The sequence below is a fragment of the Odocoileus virginianus genome, chromosome 7, assembly GCF_023699985.2.
Source record: "Odocoileus virginianus isolate 20LAN1187 ecotype Illinois chromosome 7, Ovbor_1.2, whole genome shotgun sequence".
NCBI lineage: Eukaryota > Metazoa > Chordata > Mammalia > Artiodactyla > Cervidae > Odocoileus > Odocoileus virginianus.
In genome coordinates this window covers 53,486,529-53,512,106 of record NC_069680.1, presented here as the reverse complement: position 1 = coordinate 53,512,106, position 25,578 = coordinate 53,486,529, and the positions used below count along the sequence as shown (strand labels likewise).

The 25,578-nt window shown below is 36.0% G+C and overlaps 1 protein-coding gene across 3 annotated transcripts in view; it reads left to right on the top strand.

The window, feature by feature from the left end:
* Nucleotides 1-25,578, top strand: part of JMJD1C (jumonji domain containing 1C) — a 308,159-nt gene that overhangs the window by 112,997 nt on the left and 169,584 nt on the right. For all 3 annotated transcript variants that reach the window (XM_070470721.1, XM_070470720.1, XM_070470719.1), the window contains exon 2: nt 11,752-11,916. Coding sequence is in view for 2 of the 3 variants with exons in the window: in XM_070470720.1 (XP_070326821.1) it covers nt 11,752-11,916 (165 nt within the window). In the remaining variant the exon portion in view is untranslated. The remainder of the gene's footprint in view (nt 1-11,751; nt 11,917-25,578) is intronic.

The following is a 25,578-nucleotide window of genomic DNA, read 5'->3' as shown; positions in this document are numbered from 1 at the left end:
TTCCCCAGTGCTCTTCAGATCACTCTACATTGGCACCGTCTTCAGACCTTAGGTTGATAGGAAAAGCCTTGTATAATTATTCATATAAAAATTCTGATACTGAATACTGTGTTGGTTGACTGGAAGTATAGAAGTACTAAAGAAGGACTGAATAATGTTTAGTAATACACTAGTAGTGAATTCTAACAGTGATTGAAAGCAATTTTTCATTCTGATTATCTTTATTTTTTTTTTATTGAGTATTTTTTTTTGTATGAATATACCACTACTTATTTATCTGTTCACCTATTGAAAGACAGTTTGGTTGGTTACTTTGAAATTTTGGCAACTATGAATAAAGTTGGTATACAAATGTTACAGAATTTGTGTTAAATGCATTAGCTATTTCCATGAGAGTTTTCTGAAGTGTATTTTTGCATGATCTTAGACTATTCTGAATATAAATTTAGACATTTCCTGTGTCGCTCATTAAATAGATATTACAAACTAGTAGCGGGGACAAGCGTTAAACCTACACGTTTGATTTGTGTCACATGGTACACAGTATAGAGTGAATGATAAAAATTTTTTAAGTGCTTTGCATGTATTTTTCGATTAAATGTCTATTTAATAATGAATTGTAATACAGTAATACTATTTTTTGACCAATTTTGAGTCCACGTGTAGAAGATTTTCTGAAGTCTCTATGAAACTTTTTACAGTTTTTAGAATGCTGTGAAAGCATGTCTTCAAGGACTCTGCTTGTTTGCCTTTATAATCTGCTTTGGACTTGAAAACTAGATAGTGTAGTTTATTATTATCTGTATACTATTGTCAGTAAGCTTTGACCTAAGATGAGAGAGTTTACCTTTGGGTAAAGTGCATTTACTTTTAGGGAATGGAACTTGTAACATCTTTCTTCGCTCAGTACAAGCCTTTTAGCTCATTTTTTTGTTCTTTTGTATCTCAGATGGATAGCACTACTACTGCCCTACAGGAAAATACTGTATTTAGGACACTGTTCATTTTCACTCACATATATTTGTTTCTGCCTTTCCAGATACACTCTTTTCTATTACTTAGTTTTCTAGATTGATCAAGTAAGTGGCATGTTTCTTTATCATAGTTAAATATTTTATTAACAAATGTGAACAGTTACATTGAGAAACAGAAGCATATTTTAATTTTACAAACTGTTACCAGTGCCCCAGTGCTGAGTTCTTTATAAATAGTGTAAAAAAGGACATTCATCACTACCTTACATTGTTATAACAAGTTTATATTTCTGTAGTAACTTTCTTAAAAATCTGTTTCAGAAGGTAAATGCAGGAAACTAATGATACCAAAAAAGTGAAAGCAGAAGTGGCTTTCAGTACTGTGAAAAGAAGGAGTAGAAGGACTTGGGTTTTTTAATTCAGAGTGTCAAAGAGATGTATTTTATTTCTGGCCAACTCTTTGAGAAGCTACTTACCTGGAAAGACAGATCTGTTAGAAAGAATATTAGTGATGATTTTGAGCTACCTCAGCAATCTGATGGACTAATTGCCTATTACATTGTTTTCTGGGGCCCAGTTAATGAAAGACCACATGGTTATAGACAGGAACATAGTATAGTCTCTGTTATAGACTAGGAGGAAAGACCCATTTTTTTATTAAATTACAACAAGAAGGAGCAAACCATCTTTCAGGTGGAACAGAAAACTCTCAAAGGAGTCACTGGATTTGGAGTTGGTAGCAATAATCAGTTCAGTTCAGTTGCTCAGTTGTGTCCGACTGTTTGTGACCCCATGGACCGCAGAACGCCAGGCCTGCCTGTCCAACTATTGGAGTTTATCCAAACTCGTGTCCATTGAGTTGGTGATGCCATCCAACCATCTCATCCTCTGTCATCCCCTTCTCCTCCTGCCTTCACTCTTTCCGAGTATCAGGGTCTTTTCAAATGAGTCAGCTCTTCGCATCAGGTGGTCAAAGTATTGGAGTTTCAGCTTCAACATCAATCCTTCCAATGAACACTCAGGACTGATTTCCTTTAGGATGGACTGGTTGGGTCTCCTTTCAGTCCAAGGGATTCTCAAGAGTCTTCTCAAACACCACAGTTCAAAAGCATCAATTCTTTGGTGCTCAGTAGTGACAGAAAAATTTTGAGAATGGCTTGCCAGTTAGGTGATAGAAAGTAGAAAATTGCCAGCATAAATTTTCAAAAGATAAATCTCTAGGAGTTTTGTGGAGCTCTAGGATTGAGTTTAAGAGGCTAATAATCAAATAACAAGGAAAAAAAAATCAAAAGCTGTCATACTTAGAAATGATTGATATTTGTGTGATCTCATAAGATTTCCAACCTACTTTAAAAGGTACTCCTATAATTGGAGTGGTATGGGAGCTTCTGCATATATTTGACTTCTTTTCTAGAAAACATTATATTTAATATAATCATATCTCAAAAAACTATAACCAGAATTTGAGTCTTTTTCTAAACAAATTATGTTGGGAATTTATTAATATGCCTTTGTGTAGTATTCAGGACTTTGCATTTAACTTGGATTTTTCTTCATTATATTTTTAGTTGCTATACTTCTCCTTGAAACTCTTGGGTTACATACTCATGCATTCAGTTTTGTAAACTACTCCCAGAAATTCCTTTTCTCTTAACCCATCTAAGAGCTGTCTACATTAATTCATTCCTGCGCTTTAAAAGCAATCTCAGAATTTGTGTTCCTGGAAGCTCCCCCCCCCCCCCCCCACCTTGTTTAGTAAAGCTCCTGCTCTTACTCATCTTTTGTATTGTCTAGAAATTACTGTGGTCTCTAGAATGCCTCCGTATGCTAAAAAAGAACTGCTCTAATGGTTTTCCTTCTTTTTAGCCATTCAGTACTTCAAAAGAGAGCTCTAAGCTTAGCCATTTTCAATTGTGTATCATTTGAATAATTGTCCAAAAGCTGTAAGTTGCTTAAGTTCTCTGTTTTCTTTTCTGTAAAACCTTACCCAATGCATGGTAAGCACTCAGATTTTAGCTGCTGTTATCATTACTAATGTCATGGATTCAGTTTTCTGTCCTCCCCAAATTCATATGTCCTAACCCTCAGTGTGAAGGAATTTGGAGATGATGGTCTTCGGGAGAGGGAGAAAATTGGGGCTAGGTGAAGTCATGAGACTGGGACGCTCATGATTGGATTAGTTGTCTCCTAAGGAGAGACTGTCTGTGCTCCCGCAAAGAAGAGGTCATGTGAGCACACACTGAGAAAGCAGCCTGTCTGCAGTCAAGGGGAGGGTCCTTCTCTTAAGTAAACCTTGCTATATTCAGTCTTCTAGCCTCTGGAACTGTGATAAAATAAGTTTCTGTTGTTTTTCTTATTTTGTTAAGGCAGCACATGCAGATTAAGATAATCATCAGTGATACTGTATTAATTACTATACCTAATCTTTCCAGCCCATCCCCCTACCCTGATAGTTCAGTTGGTAAAGAATCTGCCTGCAATGCAGGAGACCCCAGTTTAATTCCTGGGTCAGGAAGATCCCCTGGAAAAGGGATAGGCTACCCACTCCAGAATTCTTGGCCTTCCTTGGTGGCTCAGCTGGTAAAGAATCCGCCCACAATGTGGGAGACTTGGGTTCATTCCCTGGGTTGGGAAGATCCCATGGAGAAGGGAAAGACTACCCACTCCAGTATTCTTGCCTGGAGAATTCCAGGGACCGTATAGTCCTTGGGATCTCAAAGAGTTAGACATGACAGAGCGACTTTCACTTCACTTCACTTCAGTCTTTCCAAAAGATAGTAGTATTTATGTCGCCTGCATTGGCAGGCAGGTTCTTTACCACTAGAATCACCTGAGAAGCCAAGTAGTATACGTACCAAATTTTATAATAAGGAACTTAAATGACATGATAGGAATATAGTTCTTTTTTATTGGATGTAGAGAAAAGTAATTGAAACTTAAGCATCTTTGAATAGTTTGCAATTCTTGATGCATTTTGTTCACCAAGTAGTAAGATTATTTAGGTAACTTAATTCATAAAGGAATAAGCAATATAAATATTGAAAGTAAGCTTAGTCTCACTTTATTAAATAGTATAGATACTGAAAGCAAACTTGGTCTCTTATTTTACTGTTTGCTATCTTTTTTTGACCCTTTTTCTTATTTTGCACTGTAGGGCTCTAACTTGTAGACTTAATGTAGAAAATCTTAAGGCCATTTGAAGTGTTTCGTTCTTCCACTTTTATGCCACAAAGGAGTCAGCTACCTGTTCCGCCCTCTCTAGTCAATGATTTTATCACATGCTGTGTGTATCAGCTTGTAGGGACTATGCCTGTGCTGCTAGATGATTTCAACCTCTTATGAGATATTTTACTGTTTTCATTAACTAACTGCTTGACGTTAGGCAACTAATTGCTCTGGATCTGTTCCCACTTTTGAGAAACTTAGTCACAGTAGTGCCTACTTAGAGGGCATATGTGGTGGTCAAATGGCTTAATAGATGCACTTGCTGCTGCTGTTTAGTTGGTGGGCCTTGTCTGACTCTTTGGGACCCCATGGACTGTAGCCCGCCAGGCACCTCTTTCCATGGGACTTCCCAGGCAAAAATACTGGAGTGGGTTGCCATTTCCTTCTCCAGGGCATCACTCTGACCCAGGGATCGAACCCCTGTCTCCTGCTTGGCAGGTGGATTCTTTACCACTGAACCACCTGTGGAGCCCCCTAATATATGCACATAGCAGGCCCTGTTCAAGTGCTGGCTGTTGTTGTTACTGATATTGCCTTTTTTCCCATTATCAGTAATACTTGTTAACTGTGATAGACATTTGAATACCCCTTTGGAGATGAATGATTATCTGCGATCCCCAGACTGTTGCATAATTTTCAGAACCTAGATTCATATATCACAATGCATATTTTAATTTTACTTATTATGATTGTCATTCTAGGAAGATACTTTTTTGGTGTGAATTTGTATTCTACTCCTCTATGGAATTGTCCTTACGATTTTAATTTTAGTTCACCTTAGCAAATTTAATGTAACTACACAGAATATAATACTTGTTTGTTAAAAAGTTGGGTGGCTCAGATGGTAACGCGTCTGCCTGTAATGTGGGTAGACCCCGGTTCAATCCCTGGGTCAGGAAGATCCCCTGGAGAAGGAAATGGCAACCCACTCCAGTACTCTTGCCTGGAAAATCCCATGGATGGAGAAGCCTGGTAGGCTACAGTCCATGGGGTCGCAAAGAGTTGGACCTGACTGAGCAACTTCACTTTATTTCACTTCACAATGATGACTGTAATGAAAGAGAAAATAGCAGAAACCTCTTACATTATTTCAAGCCAGTTATTCCTTGGATTATGCCAGACTATTTTTCAGCTCTAATTCCAAGTTAAGTTAATTATTTTTTAAGATCAACCTGTTTCTTTTATATGTGTTGATTATTCCTCAACATATTCTGTTCGTTTAAGCTTGGGCTAGTTCATGTGAATGCCTATTGATTTTGACCCTAGTGTTAATAACTTTGGAAGGAACCTAAAATTATGGTTACATTGTTTACTTTTTTATGAAGTGAAATTTAAAAGAGACCTAATTTCCTTATTTTGTGTAATTTATATGTAATTATTTTAATATTTTTTGGTCTTAACTAATAAATGAAATTTCCTGGATGATTGTACTTTTGTTTTCACAATTTCTTCCAGTAATCTAGAAAACTTATTTTAAATACAACTCTATACTAGCAGTAATAAAAACATTTATCAAATTCTTCTATTTGATTACTTACTTATATATAAAGTGTATATATGAAGCCTATATGTAAAATGTATATATAAAACCATTTATGGTTTATCACGGGATATTCAGTATAGTTCCCTGTGCTGTACTGTAGGGCCTTGTTGTTATCCGTTCTATGTATAATAGTTCGCATCTGCTAAACTCTCTCCTTTCTTACACATTGATTTCTTATTACCAGAATATTTATATAGCTTTGTAAATTGGTAAATCTTGTGGAAAAAACTAGTCTGTTTACCCCCTACTGCTAGTTTATAGAAAAATATCTGCTAGGTATCCCATGAGAGAAGATTTTATGGACAAAGAAATTGGGGAAATCTTTCAGTATAAACTCTCCCATTAATAATGTAAAGTGAATACTAGCATGTTAAAAGCCTTGAAGACCTGTGGTAAAATTAGACATGTGTTACTTTACCTTATTAGTTAATGAACTTTGTGCATGACTTACTTGGCTTCTCTAATGCTTATTATTAATATATACAAAGAAATGATTCTTGGTGTAGTCTGTGCTTTTATTTTTAATGTTAAAGTTTCTTAGAGTGTAAGTAGTTTTAGCCTGTGTTGCTGGTTAGTTTTGGCAGAATCAAGTCTGGGAACTCTTAGTTCTTACATGACCTTATGTAAATCCTCACCCTTCGTTTGGAGTAAATAAAAAGATGATGCTATATTGCACTAATTTGTGAAGTGCTGAGCTTGATGAAGGAGAAGCTGGAACCAGAATTGCCAGGAGAAATATCAGTAACTTAGATATGTAGATGACACCACCCTCATGGCAGAAAGCAAAGAGGAACTAAAGAGCCTCTTGATGAAAGTGAAAGGCAAGAGTGAAAAAGCTGGCTTAAAACTCAACATTCAGAAAAACTTAAGATCATGGCTTCCGGTCCCATCACTTCATGACAAATAGAAGGGGAAACAGTGGACACAGTGACAGACTATTTTCCTGGGCTCCAAAATCACTGCATATCATGACTTCAGCCATGAAATTAAAAAATGCTTGCTCCTTGGATGAAAACCTATGAACAGCCTAGACAGCATATTAAAAAGCAGACACATTACTTTGCCAGCAAAGGTCCGGATAGTTAAAGCTATGGTTTCTCCAGTTGTCACGTATTGATGTGAGAGTTGGATCATAAAGAAGGCTGAGCGCCAAATAATTGATGCCTTTGAACTGTGGTGTTGGAGAAGACTCTTGAGAGTCCCTTGGACTGCAAGGAGATCAAATCAGTCAATCCTAAATGGAATCGACCCTGAATATTCATTGGAAGGACTGAAGCTGAAACTCCAATATTTTGGCCACCTGATGCAAAGAACTGACTCATTGAAAAGACCCTGATGCTGGGAAAGATTGTAGACATGAGGAGAAGAGGATTGACAGAGGACAATATGGTTGGATGATATCACCGACTCGATGGACATGAGTTTGAGCAAGCTCCGGGAATTGGTGATGGACAGGGAAGCCTGATGTGCTGCATTTCATGGGTTCACAAAGAATCAGACATGACTGAGTGACTAAACTGAACTGATAATTGCACTAAATTCATGTGATTGCAACTTACTGTTATTGAAACCATGGTAAAAACAACTAAATTTGCATCATTTGATTTTGCACAAGAAACCGCTGTGGTTTTCTTTATAAATGTCATTAAATAGAGTATATTGTTAAAGAATGGGGCTTTTCTCAGTTTATGGTCATTGTTTTATTTTGTGGTTGTAGAAAAATTAGAGATTCATGTAAGCTGAATACATGTCTTGAAATCAAGTGAGCACAATCCACTTGCTACTTTGAAGCAATCAAGCCATGTAGTAAAAAAGAGACATTCTATACATAAACAGTAACTGTGTTGGAAGAGTTCAAAGGTTATTTTTAATAATGGGCAAAGTAGCAGGAACTGAATCGTATGAATGCAATTTATTTATTATTATTATTTTTTTTTTTTGCCAGTGATTGCTTTAACAGTTTGACAGTTTTTCTTTCAGGGATTTCCTATTAAACATACATAAAACTGAGAATCTTTGCATATTGATATCTGTTGTAGAAAGCACATATTAAAAGAAAAACATTACAGTTTTTTAACTATCCAGTGAGCAGTTCTTAGAATTTACTGTTATAGTATCTAGAGCTAATAAAATATTTGTTGTTGTTCATTCACTACTACATCCAACTGGCGTCAGTGGTTGGGGCGTAGACTTGGACTACTGTGATGATAAATGGTTTGCCTCATAAACAAACTGAGATCTTTCTGTCTTTTTTGAGGTTGCACCCAAGTACTGCATTTAGGACTTTTTTGTTGATTATGAGGGCTACTCCATTTCTTCTAAGAGATTCTTGCCGATAGTCGTAGATACAATTGTCTTCTGAGTTAAATTTACCCATTCCCATACATATTAGTTCACTGATTCCTAAGATGTCCTTGTTTACTGTTGCCATCTTCTGCTTGACCACATCCAATTTACCTTGGTTCATGGACCTAATGTTTCAGGTTCCTATGCAATACTATTCTTTACAACACTGAACTTTACTTTCACTCCCAGACATGTACACAACTGTTATTTCCCCTTTGGCCCAGCCACTTCATTCTTTCTGGAGCTATTAGTCATTGCCACCCGCCCCCCCCCCCAGGTAGCATTTTGGACATCTTCCAACATGGGTCCGGTGGGAGGGGCTTATCTTCTAGTGTCACATCTTTTTGCCTTTTTATACTCTTTACGGGGTTCTTGTGGCAAGAATACTGGAGTGGTTTCCCGTTTCCAACTCCAGTGGATCATGTTTTGTCAGAACTCTTCACTATGACCATTCCTTCTTGGGTGGCCTTGCATGACATGGCTAATAGCTCCATTAAGTTACGCAAGCCCCTTATCATACATGAGGGGGAATAAGGTATTTTCCACATATTTACTATCATGTAGTGATTATTTTTGTTAATTATTTGTTTAGCCTTTTTCTCTCATTATATTCACTGCATGGTAAATTGTTGCTGTGTATGCATGACTGTTAACTCTTGATTTATATTTCTGATTTCTGAAGTTCCAGTGTTGTTCTTGATTGGCTCTAATACGAAATCTGGTATTTACTGTGTGAACTCTTCATCCTTTTATCCACATAATTATGAAACCAGTGACTAATCAGTAAATAGATCAACTGTATTCATGTTGCCTTTAGTACCTTTTTTCTTTAGTGTTGTAGTGTTTTTTCCCCCCAAATTTGTCATTTATTTGTGTTTATAATATGTTTTGCACAGTGGTGGATATTCAGAAAAGTTAACAAGGACCTTACTTTGCTAGTCTCTAGAGATGCAAAAAAAGATGAAGGTATATTAATCTTTGCCCTCAAAGATCTTGTATTTTAACTAGTAAGACAGGGAACTAAGTGGATAGAAGGATCTAATAGAGATGAATGAGGAGGGAGTTAATGCAAAGTAATGTGATAATTAAACAAAAGTATTTACTAAGCACATCACAATGTGTTAATTAAACAAAAGTAGGTATTTACAGTGTTTTAGATAGGTTTACAGATTGAAAGAAATTATGCCTCTCTAAACCTCTTCCCATTTACATACCCATATTTTGTAAGGTTAGTAAGTTTGTTACTGATCAGGTTAGCAGGGTACAAAATCTTATCTGTGTTGGTGGCATAGGTAATCTAACATTGGCATTGTGTATCTCTTGCTACGTATACCAAGAAAGCAAAACCCTGACTGCTCTTTATCTGGGCCCTTTCTCAGGGTTGTATTTGCAGTGAGTGGCAAGGAGGGATAAGGCAAAGACTTTCCGAAACAAAGAGCATGCTTGCTTCCGCTTAAAATAAAAGTGGAAGTCTATTCCATGGTCATTGTTCTTCTTTCTGTGTATACAGGTGTTCATCCTGGGCCCTTCACTTCCTTCCCATGGGAGTTGGGAGGCATGAGGAACCAACATAAGTAGCATGCTGATACTCTGTTTTAAGTAATGAGTAGCTTTTGCTCTAAGTAGTGAAGTCTTAGGGGTCTTGTGTCCTTTGCCAGAATCCATGAAACAGTAGTAGGCTAGCTTGTTAGCACGCATGCGCGCATACACACACACCTGTCTACCTATTTACCTACCTATCTGTCTACAGTAAACTCTCAAATCCTTCACTGTTGTTGATAATATGGAGGTAAATTGGCTTTATAGCAGAGAAGCAGAATGTCTGGTTTGTTTCCTTTTGTCCCCAGGTGCTAGCAGATTCCTAAAACAGCCCATAACACTGTCTATGCAATATAAGTATGAGTTTAGAAAGTTCACTTCTAGATGAAACTCTTAATTTTACATCAAGGACTTTGCATTTGGAAGAATTTACATTGAGTATATGTCCTTTCAGATTAAAAATACACCATCATTCTTTAGGTTCTTGACTGAAATATTTTGTTAGCAAGACCATATTTTTATCTGTGTGTGTATGTATTGTTGATGAGGGGAAAGCAAAAATAGTGCTAAGGTTTTCCCGAACCTTGTCTCAACTTCAGTTTCCTGTGTTTCCCAAAACCCTTTTATGCACAATTGAGTAACGGAGACTCTTGAAAGATTTAAAGTAGTGGAGAAAGTAATATCATTTGAAATATTTGCATAACATCAGATGGCCTTGGTGTAACCTCTAAGGATACATTTTTAGATGAAGACAGCAGAGCCTCTGCTATGAGTTTGTGCAGATAACCATGAACAGAGAGTATATCCTTAAACAGTGTATTTCTCTCTTTCCCAATTCTAATACATAAACATAGCTAACTAGCTTAGTAATGGGCAGGGGCAGAGATACCTCAGGTCAAACATATGTTTTACCAGTTTACCTCCATGTTTAAAATTCCATGATTGCAAGAATATGAGATTTGTAATATTTGTTAAGCACTTTGTGTGTATGCAGCACTGATGTGGACCCTGAAACAGTTCTACCCTCAGTGAGTTTGTACCCATTATTTGATTATCTACTGATAAAAACTGTATGAAAAATAACTGCTTGTATATGTTCACAGTTAAGTTTGAATAGAGGGGGGGTTATAAACACCCTCCAAGAAGTTGAGCAGGGCCAGAAGAACAAACAGAATTTAAGTAAGTGGAAACAAACACTTCAGGTGTAAGGGACAAAAGATGGCTAGAAGAAAAACACAAGAACAAGACTGCCTCCAGCGTAACTAATAATCTTGTAGGGAAGACAGCTTTATGAAACAGATGTATGAATGAAAAAGAATGAGGGTGGGAAAAGAAGAGGTGAATGACTGCATGACTTAGAATAAAATAGCTTCGGTTTTCCAAATATAACATCCTTGTCTTGTTCCTGTTTTTGTGGAAAAGCTTTCCAGTCTTTCAGCATTTGAGTATGATTCAGCTGTGAGGTTTTCATTTTCATTATTATTTTCATTAAGTTGAGATAGTTTCCCTCTAGTTCTCTTTGACTATTTTTGTAATGACGGAGTGATCAGTTTGTCAAGTGCTTTTTCTTTGCCAGTTAAAATGATCATGTCGTTCTCTTCATTCTGTTAATCTGGCATATTACATTAATGGATTTTTCATATGTTGACCATCCTTACACTGCCTCCTGTCTTTGTACTGAAAAGTTTTATTGTAAAAAAGCCAAACTCATTTGTTTACGTTCTGTCTATGGTTATTTTGATACTAGAAAGTCACAGATACGTAGTTGAGACAGACATCATATGGTTTGCAAAGCCTAAAATAATTACTGTTTGGTCCTTAGAAAGCATTTCCTGACTTCTGCTTCTAGAATCATCAGTATCGACATAGTTCATTAGTAGATACTCGCCAATCTGTACTGACCAATATTATGTAAATTGCTTTTATTGGTAAGCTTACTGTTTATCTTCCTTTATACAATAAGTAAGTGTTATAATTTGTTTAAAGAGAGTTAAATAATCACTTTTAAGAGAACTGTTAATTTGAATAATGGATTTGTTAATGGCTTTTGTAATTTAACTTCATGGCTTAAATTTTAAAATATCACACTCTCCATTGCTTATGAGTTTTGTTTTCTTTTCCTAGGTGTATGTGGAATTTGATGATCTTGAGTGGGATAAACGAGAGTGGGTTAAAGTTTATGAAGATTTTTCAACTTTCTTGGTGGAATACCACTTAATCTGGGCCAGAAGGAACAACCCTAGCCAGACTCAGGGATCAAAGAGCAAACAGACTCAGTGGCCTGCATTGGTAAGATCTGTATTCGTTATTTCATTAATCATTTTCAGTTTGTTTTAAAAGAATTAAGAGCTAAATATACATTTAGAGTTTTCTTAGTAATTATAGATTAATATTTCTGAGTAGTGGCTTCTCTGCACCAATGCAGAAGACATGGGTTCGATCCCTAGGTTAAGAAGATGCCCTGGAGAAGGAAATGCCAACCCACTCCAATATTCTTGCCTGGAAAATCCCATGGACAGAAGAGCCTGGCAGGCTGCAGTCCATGGCATCACAAAAAGTTGGACACAGCTTTAGCCACTAGACAAAAACAACAAACCTCTGAAGCAGCTGGCAGATATTTCAAAATACTACTTCCATTTTCTGAAACATTTTATGTCTTTCTGTTAGTACTCTTTCAGCATATTTCATCCACAAATAGTTCTTTCTGTTCAATTAGGGGAAACATAAATTGAATTGATGACTGCTAAGGGGTAGTTGACTGATTTGTATGCAGTGTGAAAGAATTTTGCTGAATGACACTTTGTGGGATACTTTTCATAAATCATTAAGTAGCGTATGGTTTTCTTAGTTTGTTAAATTTTGTCACGATTGAGTGAATCATTGTGGATAATATTTGATATTTATGGGAGAATTACATTTGACCCTTGAACAATATGGATTTAAGCTATGTGAGTCAACATGTATGTGGATTTTTTCTAATAAAGATGTACTCCTATGCTACACTGTTCACAGTTGGTTGACTTGACAGATGGGGAACCGCAGGCATGGAGAATGAACCGAAAAGTTAAATACACATACTTTAAACTGGTTTGTGGGTTGAGTTGTAACCCCCATGTTGTTTAAGGGTCAGTTGTGGATGTTAAGATAGTTAGTAAAATTTACTCCATATCAGGAGATATTCCATTCAAGAAAACAATAGATTGCAGTGAATTCTCATCATTAATTCTGTGGGGAAAAAGTCACATCTCTTTAACTGTTATTATCCCTGTTTTCTGGCAGTATTCAGCATTTAATAATTATTCAGTTTGAATGAAATAATTTTCTTATATTAATATCAAAGAAATACGTTAAAGGCATTGAAACATTACCTTAGGTGTTTGGTGTATATATATATTATCAAGGTAGGTACTTTTAGAAAATTTTCAACATAAATTAACTACATAGAAGGATAGTTTAATTTGCTGGTAATTGTAGTGCTTTAAGTTTTCTTTTTTAAGGGCTCAGGGCTGGTGTACTGGGAAGACACAGAGGGATGGGATGGAGCGGGAGGCGGGAGAGGGGATCGGGATGGGGAAGACATGTAAATCAATGGCTGATTCATGTCAATGTATGGCAAAAACCACTACAATATTGTAAAGTAATTAGCCTCCAACTAATAAAAATAAATGGAAATAAATAAATAAATGAAATTAGTAAGAAAATAAATTTTTAAAAATTTGCTGAGAGATGATTTTATAAGTTCTCATCACAAGAAAAAAAATTATAACTAAGTATGGTGATAGATACTAACTAATGGTGATCATTTTGTAATACATACAAATACTGAATTACGTTGTATATCTGAATAGTATAATGTTATATGTCAATTATACCTCAATACAAATAAATTAATAAAATTTAAAAAAATTTTCCTGTTTAGTTAACCCTTTCAAAGTCTAAGGAGGTAAGTGGGTAAAAAGCAAAGATAGGGAAAGAGAAAGGACAAAATGAACTAAAGGCATTTTAAAAAGAGAATATAATATGGAAAGATGAAAGGTAATATTTATGAGCTATAGTTTTGATAGGATAGTTTGAATATTCTAGGAAAATAAAGAAGATAATATTATTCAAGATAGGTTTTTAAAAAATATTTGTTGAATGAGTATTTTATTGTTTAGTCGCTAAGTCGTGACTGACTCTTTGCAGCCCCATGGACTGCAGTGCACCAGACTTCCCTGTCCTTCACTATCACTTAGAGTTTGCTCAGACTCATGTCCATTGAGTTGATGATGTTATCCAGCTGTCTCTTCCTCTCTTTTGGATTGTTAATATGAAGTTTTTTAAACCATCACTATTATGCTTTCTAATTTTATAAACAACTCAAAAATTGGATGAAATCTGTAATTACCACATGTATGTGAATTTTGAGTGAAGAGTTTCAAAAGTAGTAATATTAATAATACCAAAAAGTATTCCCAGTAACATAGTTAAAGAATAGACAGAACTTTAGAAAAATCTTTGCCTTTTCTTAGAGACAGTTAAAATTAAAATTTAGAGACTCTAAAATTTCTTAGAGACAGTGAATTCCTAATGTATATTTATAAATTATTCATTTTAGAGAAAGTTTCTATTAGGAAATACTATTTAATAATAATTTTTATCATATTCTACAAATTTGTTTCTGTTAAATCTTTTAACCCCACAAAACTACTTAAACACCAAACTTTTAAAAATTCAACTAATTTTTTAAATTAAAAAAAGTACTGGAGAAGGATATGGCAACCCACTCTAGTATTCTTGCCTGGAGAATCCCATGGACAGAGGAACCTGATGGGCTTCAGTCCATGGTCACAAAGAGTCGGACACAACAGAGTGACTGACACTTTCACTTTCACACATTGTAAAAAATTTGGAAAGTGCTAAATAGTGTAAACTAGAAAATCATTCTATTTCTGCCTCCAAGGAATATTTCTAACTTAATTCTTTGACATGTTTTCTTAAAAAGTATATGTCTCTGCTTTCTTTTTTTTCAAGCATAGAATTAAATAGTTTTTTGGAATTTGGTATAATGTGCTTAACATAGAATTTTCCATTTTACTTATTTTTAAGTGTAAAGTTCAGTGGTATTAAGTACATTCTCACTGTATTTCAGTGTACAGAAATTATTCCATCTTGCAAAACTGAAACTCTATACCCATTAAACATTAACCCCTATTCCCTCCTTTTCTCAGGCCCTAGGAACCGTCATTTTACTTTGTGTCTTCATGATTTTGACTATGCTATACCTTACACAAGTGGAATCTTATAGCAGTTGTATTTTTGTGACTGACTTAGTTCACTTAGCATAATGTCTGCAGTGTTCGTCTGTGTTGTAACGTGTGTTAGAATTTCCTTCCTTTGTGTTATAAGGCTGAATGGTATTCCATTGTATGTATATACTATATCATGTTTAGTGATTTGTCTGTTAGTGTATACTTGTATTGCTTCCACCGCTTGGCTATTGTGAAGAATGTTGCTGTGGTCTTAGGGGTATGTATATCTCTTGGAGACCATGCTTTCACTTCTTTGGGGTAAATGTTCAGAAGTGTAATTGCTGGATTATATGTCAATTCTGTCTTTTAATTTATTTTGCAGCTACTGTCAAGAGCAGCCGTATTACTTTACATTCTGGCCAACTCTTGCTCCCCGCGGGCCCCCCCCCAGTTTTTGATAATAGTCATCCTAATGAGTTTGAGGTGATAATCTCCTTGTTGTTTTTATTTGCATTTCCCTAGTGATTAGTGATGTTAACATCTTTTCATGTGCTTATTGGGCATTTGTATATCTTCTGAGAAATGATTCTTCACATTTTTTGCCCATTTTTGAATTGGATTGTTTGTTTCTGTGTTACTGAATTTTAGGGGTTCTCTGTAGTAGTCTGGATTTTGATTTCTTATTAGATTTGATCTGCAACATGTTTTCTACCATTCTGTGGGTTGCCTTTTTACATGGGTGATAGTGTCTTTCCATGCACAAAATTTTAAAATTTTAAGTAAGTTAAATTTGCCCACTTTTTCTTATCTTAGCCTTTGGTGTTATAGCCAAGAAATCACTGCCAATTTCATTGTCATGAAGTTTTTGTCCTATGTTTTCTAAGAATTTGAATGTTTTAGGTCTTATGTGTAGTCTGTTGATCCATCTTAGTTAATTTTTGTATGTGCATTAGATAAGGCTTAGCACCATTCCTCTGTTAGTGACTATTTCGTTTTCTGCCATTGTTTGTTAAAAACATTGTCCTTTCTCCACTGAATATTCTTGACACTATTATCAAAACTTTTTTTTGCCACATATATAAGATTTTTTTTCTGGTCTCTATTCAGTTTCTTTCTTATGTATATCTGTCTTTATGTCAGTACCACACTGCTTTGATTTCTGTTAGTTTATAGAAAGTTTTGAAATCAGGAAGTGTAAGTCCCTCAACTTTGTTTATTTTGAAGATTGTTTTGGCTGTTTGGTGTCCCTGGGGATTCCGTTTCGGATTCAGGATGGGTCTATTTCTGCAATAAATGTGGGGATTTTCATGGGAATTGCATTGAATGTGTGGATCACTTTGGACAGTATTGAGCTCTTAATAAGCCTTCCAGTGCATGAACATGTATCTTTCCATTTATTTTATGTGTCTTTTTAATTCTGTTAGCAGTGTTTTGTGGGCTTCCCTGGTAGTTTAGATGGTAAATAATCTGCCTGCAATGAGGAGAACTAGGAGATGTGGGTTCTGTCCCTGGGTCCAGAAAATCCCCTGGAGAAGGAAATGGCCACCCACTGCAGTATTCTTGCCTGGAGAACTCCATGGACAAAGGAGCCTGGTGGGCTACAGTCCATAGGGTTGCAAAGAGTCAGACACGACTGAGCAACTAACACACTGCAGTGTTTTGTAGTTTTCAGTGTACCAGTGTTTTCCCTCTGTGGTTAGTTCCTACGTAATTCAGCTTTTTCAATGCTATTGTAAATGGAATTGTTTTGTTAATGTTATTTTCATATTTTTCATTACTAGAGTATAGAAATGTAGTTGACTTTCATGTGCCTATTTTATATCTTTCTGCTTAGTTAACAGATTAATTGTGAAAACCTGGACGCTTTTCCAGAGCAAGACAAGGATGATACTTAGACAACAGGGAGAAAAAGCGTATAAGTTTGGAAAATAAGTAGTAAAAGTTTTGTTTGCCAGTGGTATGACTTTGTGTGGTCATACCACACACAAATGTGAAAGCTAATAAATGAGGGACTTCCCGCACTGTCCAGTGGTTAACTCTTCGCCTTCCAGTACAAAGGGTGTGTGTTAAATTCCTGGTCAGGGAGATAAGATCCTGCTTGCCTAAGGCGAAAAATAAATAAATAAAACCAAAACGCAAAAGCAATATTGTAACAAATTCAATAAAGACTTAAAAAATGGTCCACATCAAAACGTAGAGAAATAACTAATGAACTCAGCAGAGCAGCAGGATACAAAATAGAGGCTTTCTTTTAATCACTAGTTTTAGCTAAGGCTTCATTAAAATTGTAGATCCTGGGGAAAAAAAAGTAAGTCCTGGGTTTTCTATTAGATAATGTTTCATTCTGTTTATTTCTACTCAGTTTTTAACGGCTGCATGATATTGTATCCTATGATGATCCATTTCCCTAGTGTTTGGTAATTTCAGTTCAGTTCAGTCGCTCAGACCTTTCCGACTCTTTGAGACCCCATGAACTGCACCACGCCAGGCCTCCCTGTCCATCACCAACCTGGGAGTGCACCCAAACTCATGTCCATTGAGTCGGTAATGCCATCCAACCATCTCATCCTCTGTCGTCCCCCTCTTCTCCTGCCTTCAGTCTTTCCCAGGATGAGGGTCTTTTCAAATGAGTCAGTTCTTCTCATCATGTGGCCAAAGTATTGGTGTTTCAGCTTCAGCACCAGTCCTTCCAATAAATATTTAGGACTGATTTCCTTTAGGATGGACTGGTTGGATCTCCTTGCTGTCCAAGGGACTCTCAAGAATCTTCTCCAACACCACAGTTCAAAAGCATCAATTCTTTGGCACTCAGCTATCTTTATAGTTCAGCTCTCACATCCATACATGACTACTGCAAAGTAGCCTTGACTAGACGGACCTTTGTCTGTGAAGTAATGTGTCTGCTTTTTAATATGCTGTCTAGGTTGTTCATAACTTTTTTTCCAAGGAGCAAGTGTGTTTTAACTTCATGGCTGCAGTCACCATCTGCAGTGATTTTGGAGCCCAAAAAAATAAAGTCTGTCACTGTTTCCATTGTTTCCCCATCTGTTTGCTATGAAGTGGCGGGACCGGATGCCATGATCTTAGTTTTCTGAATATTGAGCTTTAAGCCAACTTTTTCACTCCTCTTTCACTTTCATCAAGAGGCTCTTTAGTTCTTCACTTTCTGCCATAAGGGTGGTGTCATCTGCATATCTGAGGTTATTGATGTTTCTCCCGGCAGTGTTGATTCAAGCTTGTTCTTCTTCCAGCCCAGCATTTCACATGATGTACTCTGCATATCAGTTAAATAAGCAGGGTGACAATATACAGCCTTGACGTACTCCTTTCCCAGTTTGGAACCAGTCTGTTGTTCCATGTCCAGTTCTAACTGTTGCTTCGTGACCTGCATCCAGGTTTCTCAGGAGGCAGGTCATGTGGTCTGGTATTCCCATATCTTTAAGAATTTTCCACAGTTTATTGTGATCCACACAGTCAAAGGCTTTGGTTTAGTCAATAAAACAGAAATAGATGTTTTTCTGGAACTCTCTTGCTTTTTCGATGATCCAAAGGATGTTGGGAATTTGATCTCTGGTTCCTTTGCTTTTTTAAAAGTCAGCTTGAACATATGGAAGTTCACAGTTCATGTATTGCTGAAGCCTGACTTGTAGAAGTTTGAACATTACTTTCCTCTCGTGTGAGATGAGTGCAACAATTGTGTGGTCGTTTGAGCATCCTTTGACATTGCCTTTTTTGGGGATTGGAATGAAAACTGACCTCTTCCAGTCCTGTGGCCACTGCTGAGCTTTCCCACATTTGCTGACATATTGAGTGCAGCACTTTCACAGCATCATCTTCTTGGATTTGAAATAGTTCACCTTGAATTCCGTCACCTCCACTAGCTTTGTTCTTAGGGATTCTTCCTAAGGCCCACTTGACTTCACATTCCAGAATGTCTGGGTCTAAGTGAGTGATCACCCCGTTGTGATTATCTGGATCTTGAAGATCTTTTTTGTACCGTTCTTCTGTGTATTCTTTCCACCTTTTCTTAATATCTTCTGCTTCTGTTAGGTCTATACCATTTCTGTCCTTTATTGAGCCCGTCTTTGCATGAAATGTTCCCTTGGTATCTCTAATTTTCTTGAAGAGATCTCTAAGTCTTTCACATTCTGTTGTTTTCCTCTTATTTCTTTGCATTGATTGCTGAGGAAGGCTTTTTTATCTCTCCTTGCTATTCTTTGGAACCCTGCATTCAGATGCTTATGTCTTTCCTTTTCTCCATTGCTTTTCGCTTCTTTTCTTTTCACATCTGTTTGGTAATTAGTTTGGTGATTTAGTTTTTTCTAAATTTTTGTTATTAGAAAAAAAGTCCAATCAGTATCATTGTTATAAATACATAAATATTTGTTTGAATCTGAGTATTTTTAAAATTTAGAGTCACAGTAATAAAATCTAAAGGGTATGAAGCTGAAAACAACAAAATCTAAAACATCCTGACGCTCTACACACGTTGTTTGAAAGTTGCCTTTCACTCTGCTGTCCCAGTGGCTGAGTGTTCTCACCCCTCCCTGACTCTCAAGCCTCAGGCTCCTTCCCTGTCAGCACTGATTCCTTACTTTCAGAGCGTCTTGTTTTAAAACCCAAACATTTTAAAAAGGGCAAGTTTTACAATTCAAGAACAAATTGTGTTGCTTTTTGGTATCTTCTAATTTGGTATTTTAAAATATGATTTTATTGTTCTAATTTGCATTTCTTTAATGGGATGAATATTTTTTATCATATTTATCAGCAGCTTGTACTTTAGTGAACTATTTTCAATTACATATTAGAGTTTTGTGTTTTTCTAGTATGTTTTGTGTTTTTTTAATATGACATTTAAAATATTACAGATATATTTGTCTTGTGGTTTGCTCAGCTCGTTTTAGGAAGAAAGTTTTTTGAATTGTATGTTTATTATATTTAAAGAAAATCTGTCTAATGTAATGTCATACTTAATTCAGATAGGACGTGTCTTCCTTTCTGTTTCCTTTGTTCCAGGGATCTGTAAAAATTAATAGAACAAATAATAAAAATCAGAATGGATGGTATAGCCTAGGAAATAATCATTTTAACTTTCTTAAGACTTTGGAAACATTCATTTATGTGTAATATAGGTGACTAAGATTCTGTTGTTTATTTGTTCACTAAAATGAAATTTCCTTATGGAAATCTATAGCCAGTAGTTATGAATTTCAGAATTTTAAAATTTATATAGCAGAATAAAATATTATACATACAAATTGGAGTTATTTTAGGGAAACAAAGTGGCAATAGGATGAAACATAGTGGAGAGTTAGTCTTATTTCTTATTCTCTACAGATTTAATGTTTGTAATTGTTTGCACAATATCATTGCTTTCTTGTTCTTCTGTACCTAAACTTGTTTGTGTTATCTTCTTTCCAGTTGTTTTCACACCTCGTGTGGTACCTGTTAAATATTACATATTGGTTATATTATCTAGTTTACTCCTTATTCTAAGAAATCAATAGAAACCAGCAAATATACCTGCTGGATTTTGGAATCATGACTTAGAAGAAAACCTATTCTAAAGTTTACATTAAAATTTTTTAAGTAAAATATCAAAAAAATGTGAGATAGTAAAGTAATACCTAGGTTACTTCTCTGGAAGTGTCTCTTGTCTCTCTCATCTTTCTCCCCAAGATCTCAATAGCATAGCATGTAGTGAGGCACCGCATGTATAACATACTGAAGTGGTGTCTTTCTTTCTACTTGGTCCTGTACGATCAGGGTACCACCTGAGGCCATTCTGATGATAGAGGCCAGGGTAACTTACATTTTTATGTAAGTTACTTAATATGTTGTTAAATTTATTTTATTTTTTAATGAAATAAAATACTCACGAAATCCCATTTATCTGCACCAGGGAAAGAAAGTGTTGCATTCATAATTGAAATCAACGAGTTGCCTACCTAACTGGGTTAGGGCCCTGGCTCCATCTCCTTTAGGAAAACCTTCTGTGGGGAGTGGGGCTTTGACCCTAACCCAGCTGGGCTGTAACACTGCTGCAATTCTAAGGGGCTGAGTTTTCTGCTACTTTTCTGCTGGCCCAGCCTTCCAGACCACCCCATCCAGAATTAATTTCACTATCTTGTGCTCTTTTAGAACATGGTTTTTGTAACTCTGTTTTAACAACTGGCACATTCTACTTTGTATTATACCTATTTGTTTACATGTCTGTCTTTCTCTAATAGATTGTAAGTTCTTTGAGGACAGGATCATGTCATGGTCATCTTTGTATCATCCTAGGACTCTAGCAGAGTGCCCTACCCATGTTAAGACAGTGAGTGAATGCTTAAAGTGATGAATTTACTCTATCCCAGCTAGTGAAAAAGAACCCCACTAGGAGTTACAGCAGTTTTCCTGCCTGTTACTTTATGCTAAGATCAGAGTATAAGAGAGCATCATCAGCCAGTTAGAGTAATGTCAGTTACAAGTGTTTAACATGGCGAGTAGTTATAAATAAGAAGCAAGAATGTTTAGAATAAATACCCTTGTTCTAATCAAATGCGAATGTGATTCCTTAAGTTTTCATAGGGGGAAATGAAATATCTTTATTGTCAACTAAAATTTCCTATCTACAATGATTATCTGAATTTTTGGAATGAGTGTTAAGAAGCTCTGACTTCTCTTTTTTCCCAGTGCAGGTCTTCCTTGACTAAATAAGTTATTCTGGATTGGTTTGACCCGGAATTGTGATCAGATCATAAGCATGTAAACCTTCATCAGTATATTTCCTTTTGGTTATTTTGCCTAATAAAAATGCTTTTTACTTTTTTCCTAGAAAATGCTTTTCTCTATTTTGAAAGAAACCCTCTCAAGGTAGAATAGAATTCACCTGTCTTTGGGATACACTTGGCATTTATGTCCAGCTCTTATGTTGCCAGACTTGGTTAGATTATGACTTTAACCAGATTTTACTGAAATGTGAAGATATGCCATATTCTGGGAATTGAGCTTTGACATAAATTCGTTTAGAGAGTTTTTACGTATTGATTGTTGCATTTTCAGAATTAGAATTCTTAGTTTTATAGTTCTTTGTACTTAGTAAATAATGAAATAATATACCTTTAGGATTATTATTTCTCAGGAAGATAAAGCATTTTATGAGATTAAATTATATATAGTAAAGGATTAAACTTTTTAAATGAAAAAGTTTAATACTAAGAAGGATTCCAATGAATAAGCATGTCTTTCATTTCTTGTGTGTCATCAAATGACATAATTTGGGGGGAAAGTGTTAAGTTGCAAGAACCATAAAAAAGTTTCTACTCTTTGATTAATTAATTCTTCTCTTAGGAAATTATCCTTATAAGATAATTATTAAAAAGTAAAAATTTTTTAATAAGTAAAAATTATTTTAGTTCATCCACTGTTTATCAAATATCTAGGATGAGTCAGATAGTCATGGAATAGAAAAATTAAACACATAATGTTATGTGCAGAAAGTTGTTCATTAAGTCCTATTAAAGAAGAAAAAAGGAAACAAATATCTGAAAATTTGTGAGTGGTGTTGAATTAATATTCTGAGAGATTAGTTAGTTCAGTCACTCAGTCGTGTCCTGCTCTTTGCAGCACGCCAGGCTTCCCTGTCCGTCATCAACTCCCAGAGCTTGCTTAAACTCATGTCCACCAAGTCGGTGATGCTATCCAACCATCTCATCCTCTGTCATTACCTTCTCCTCTGGCCTTCAGTCTTTCCCAACTACAGGGTCTTTTCCAATGAGTCAGTTCTTCCCATCATGTGGCCAAAGTATTGGTGTTTCAGCTTCAGCATCAGTCCTTCCAATGAATATTTAGGACTGATTTCCTTTAGGATGGACTGGTTGGGTCTCCTTGCTGTCTAAGGGACTCTCAAGAGTCTTCTCCAACACCACAGTTCAAAAGCATCAATTCTTCAGCACTCAGCTGTCCTTATAGTCCAGCTGTCACATCCATACATGACTACTGGAAAAACCATAGCCTTGACTAGACGGACCTTTGTTGGCAAAGTAACGTGTCTGCTTTTTAATATGCTGTCTAGTCTGGTCATAGCTTTTCTTCCAAGGAGCAAGTGTGTTTTAACTTCATGGCTGCAGTCACCATCCTCAGTGATTTTGGAGCCCCCCAAAAATAAAGTCTGTCACTGTTTCCATTGTTTCCCCATCTGTTTGCCTTGAAGTGACGGGACCGGATGCCATGATCTTACTTTTCTGAATGTTGAGCTTTAAGTTAACTTTTTCACTCTCCTTTTTCACTTTCATCAAGAGGTTCTTTAGTTCTTCTCCGCCTTCTGCCATAAGTATGATGCCATCTGCGTATCTGAGGTTATTGATATTTCTCCCAGCAATCTTGATTCCAGCTTGTGCTTCCTCCAGCCCAGCGTGTCTCATGATGTACTCTGCATATCAGTTAAATAAGCAGGGTGACAATATACAGCCTTGACGTACTCTTTCCCAGTTTGGAACCAGTCTGTTGTTCCATGTCCAGTTCTAACTGTTGCTTCCTGACCTGCATCCAGGTTTCTCAGGAGGCAGGTCAGGTAGTCTGGTATTCCCATCTCTTGAAGAATTTTCCATAGCTTGTGATCTACACAGTCAAAGACTTTGGTGTAAACCATAAAGCAGAAGTAGATGTTTTTCTGAAATTCTTTCTTTTTCGATGATCTAACGAATGTTGGCAATTTGATCTCTGATTCCTCTGCCTTTTCTAAACATCTGGAAGTTCTCGGTTCACATACTGTTGAAGCCTGGCTTAGAGAATTTTGAGAATTAACTTTGCTAGTGTGTAAGATTAGTGCAATTGTGCAGTCATTTGAGCATTCTTTGGCATTGCCCTTCTTTGGTATTGCAAGATAATCTGAGAGATTATGCAGCTTTAAGTTTATAACTATGAATACTTTAGCAAAACATGAACAAATAAAATTTAAGTAGAAATATCTTGATTATAGTGGTGTTAAAATTATCAACATAAAAAAAAGAAAAAAAATTTCAACATGATTAGAAAGTATTATATAGTAATCAAAATCATCCTTCAAAATGGAAGGTTAATGCCTAGTGATAATTTCTTTTTAATAAAAGCAACTGTTGTTTTCCAAGAAAGTAGAAATTCTAATGTAATCAGTTTATCTGGCAGTTTTATTTTGGAAATAGTTTTCTTCACATGAGCTAGTTTATTAGTTTGTTTTAAGTTTCTGTTGATATATTTTGATATCTGCTTTTTATATTAATGCAGCATTTTAAAAATCTGTTTTTAACAGTTCAAAGAATTAAGACTTTCTGATAAAATTGACAATTGAAACATCAACCAAGTAGAATATAATAAGTATTATTTAAGATTTTGTTTTAATTCTGTCTAAATTACTATTTGCCCAGAATTTTACATGGCATGATGTGGCCTTGGAGATCTTCTAAAATAGATTTCGAGAATGCCGTTGGCTGAAAAAGACAACAAAACCCTAGCAGCCATCTCGGAAGGCAATGTATTAAAGAACATAAGCCTTGGTGTTGGATTTCCTGTTTCAAACCTCTGTTGTGCCCTTTACTCTTAGTATCTGAATGAACTTCAATAATTTATTCTCCCTATGTCTCACTACCTTCTTAATAATAGTACTTACTATGTAGAGTTGTAAAGGTTAAGCAACAAAATTTATAGATACAAACCTCAGAGCAATAAAGTCCCACTTTATAGCACATGGAATTATGTTTACCTTACACTTTACACCGTGGTAAGGTGTAATAGAGAAGAATTTTATACAGACACACATATGTATACGCACACACACATATTTATATATGAAAGTGTTAGTTGATCAGCAGTGTCCGACTCTTTGACCAGTCTGTATTGCAGAGAAATTTGCTATGCTGCTAACAGAATTGACTTTTGCGCAATGTTGTCAGATCCTATTATGAACAGGCTTAGTTATAACTGGCCCTGACTCATTTTATTGGAATTCTTAAGTCAGTTTAAAACAGTCACTCTGTATCACTCAGTTCACAAGCTTGTACTAAAACTGTTTATCATTGTGTGGGATTGGATATTATCGATAGTAAGGTTCACTTCTCTCTTATAGGCAGTACACAAGGAGTAATGAGAATTATATTAATTACATTAATATTAGAACTATATTTTAAGATATGTCTTATTGTGATCAGTTATAGGGCAAGGGCAGTCATAGTGTCTTGGTACAAATTGCAAGTGCCCCAGAAGAACTTTAGTAGGTGTAGAGGTCTATAGGAAGCCCATGGGTGTGCTGTTGAAACCTTAGCAATTAAGATGGAGGGCCATTTTCCCAAGTCTGTTTTGACTTCAGTCTGTCAGACGGCCCTTTTGAGTCAGAGTACAAGTTATTTCCCACTCCTGGTGCCTAACTGGCATTATTTGTTGAGTTTGCCTGACCCATTTCATTAAAAGCTCATTTTTATAGGCTGGTTGCCATCTCTTGCTTTCCTCGTGGAAGAGAGACCCTTTAATCTGCTTATTCTAGTTAGTAAATTTTTTCTTCGCACGCTTGGCCAGGTGTCAGGCCTTTTCTTTTTCGCTGTCACGGTTACTGATAGTCAAGGAGTTGTGTAGGTAATGCATTAGAGATTGTGCATGTACGTATTCAGAGTGCCAGACCTCTGAGTTAGACTCGTCCTCCTAAATTCCACTGGTAACTTTCAGCTCTGCTCACTGATCGTTGTCTGGCTACAGTTGTATACCG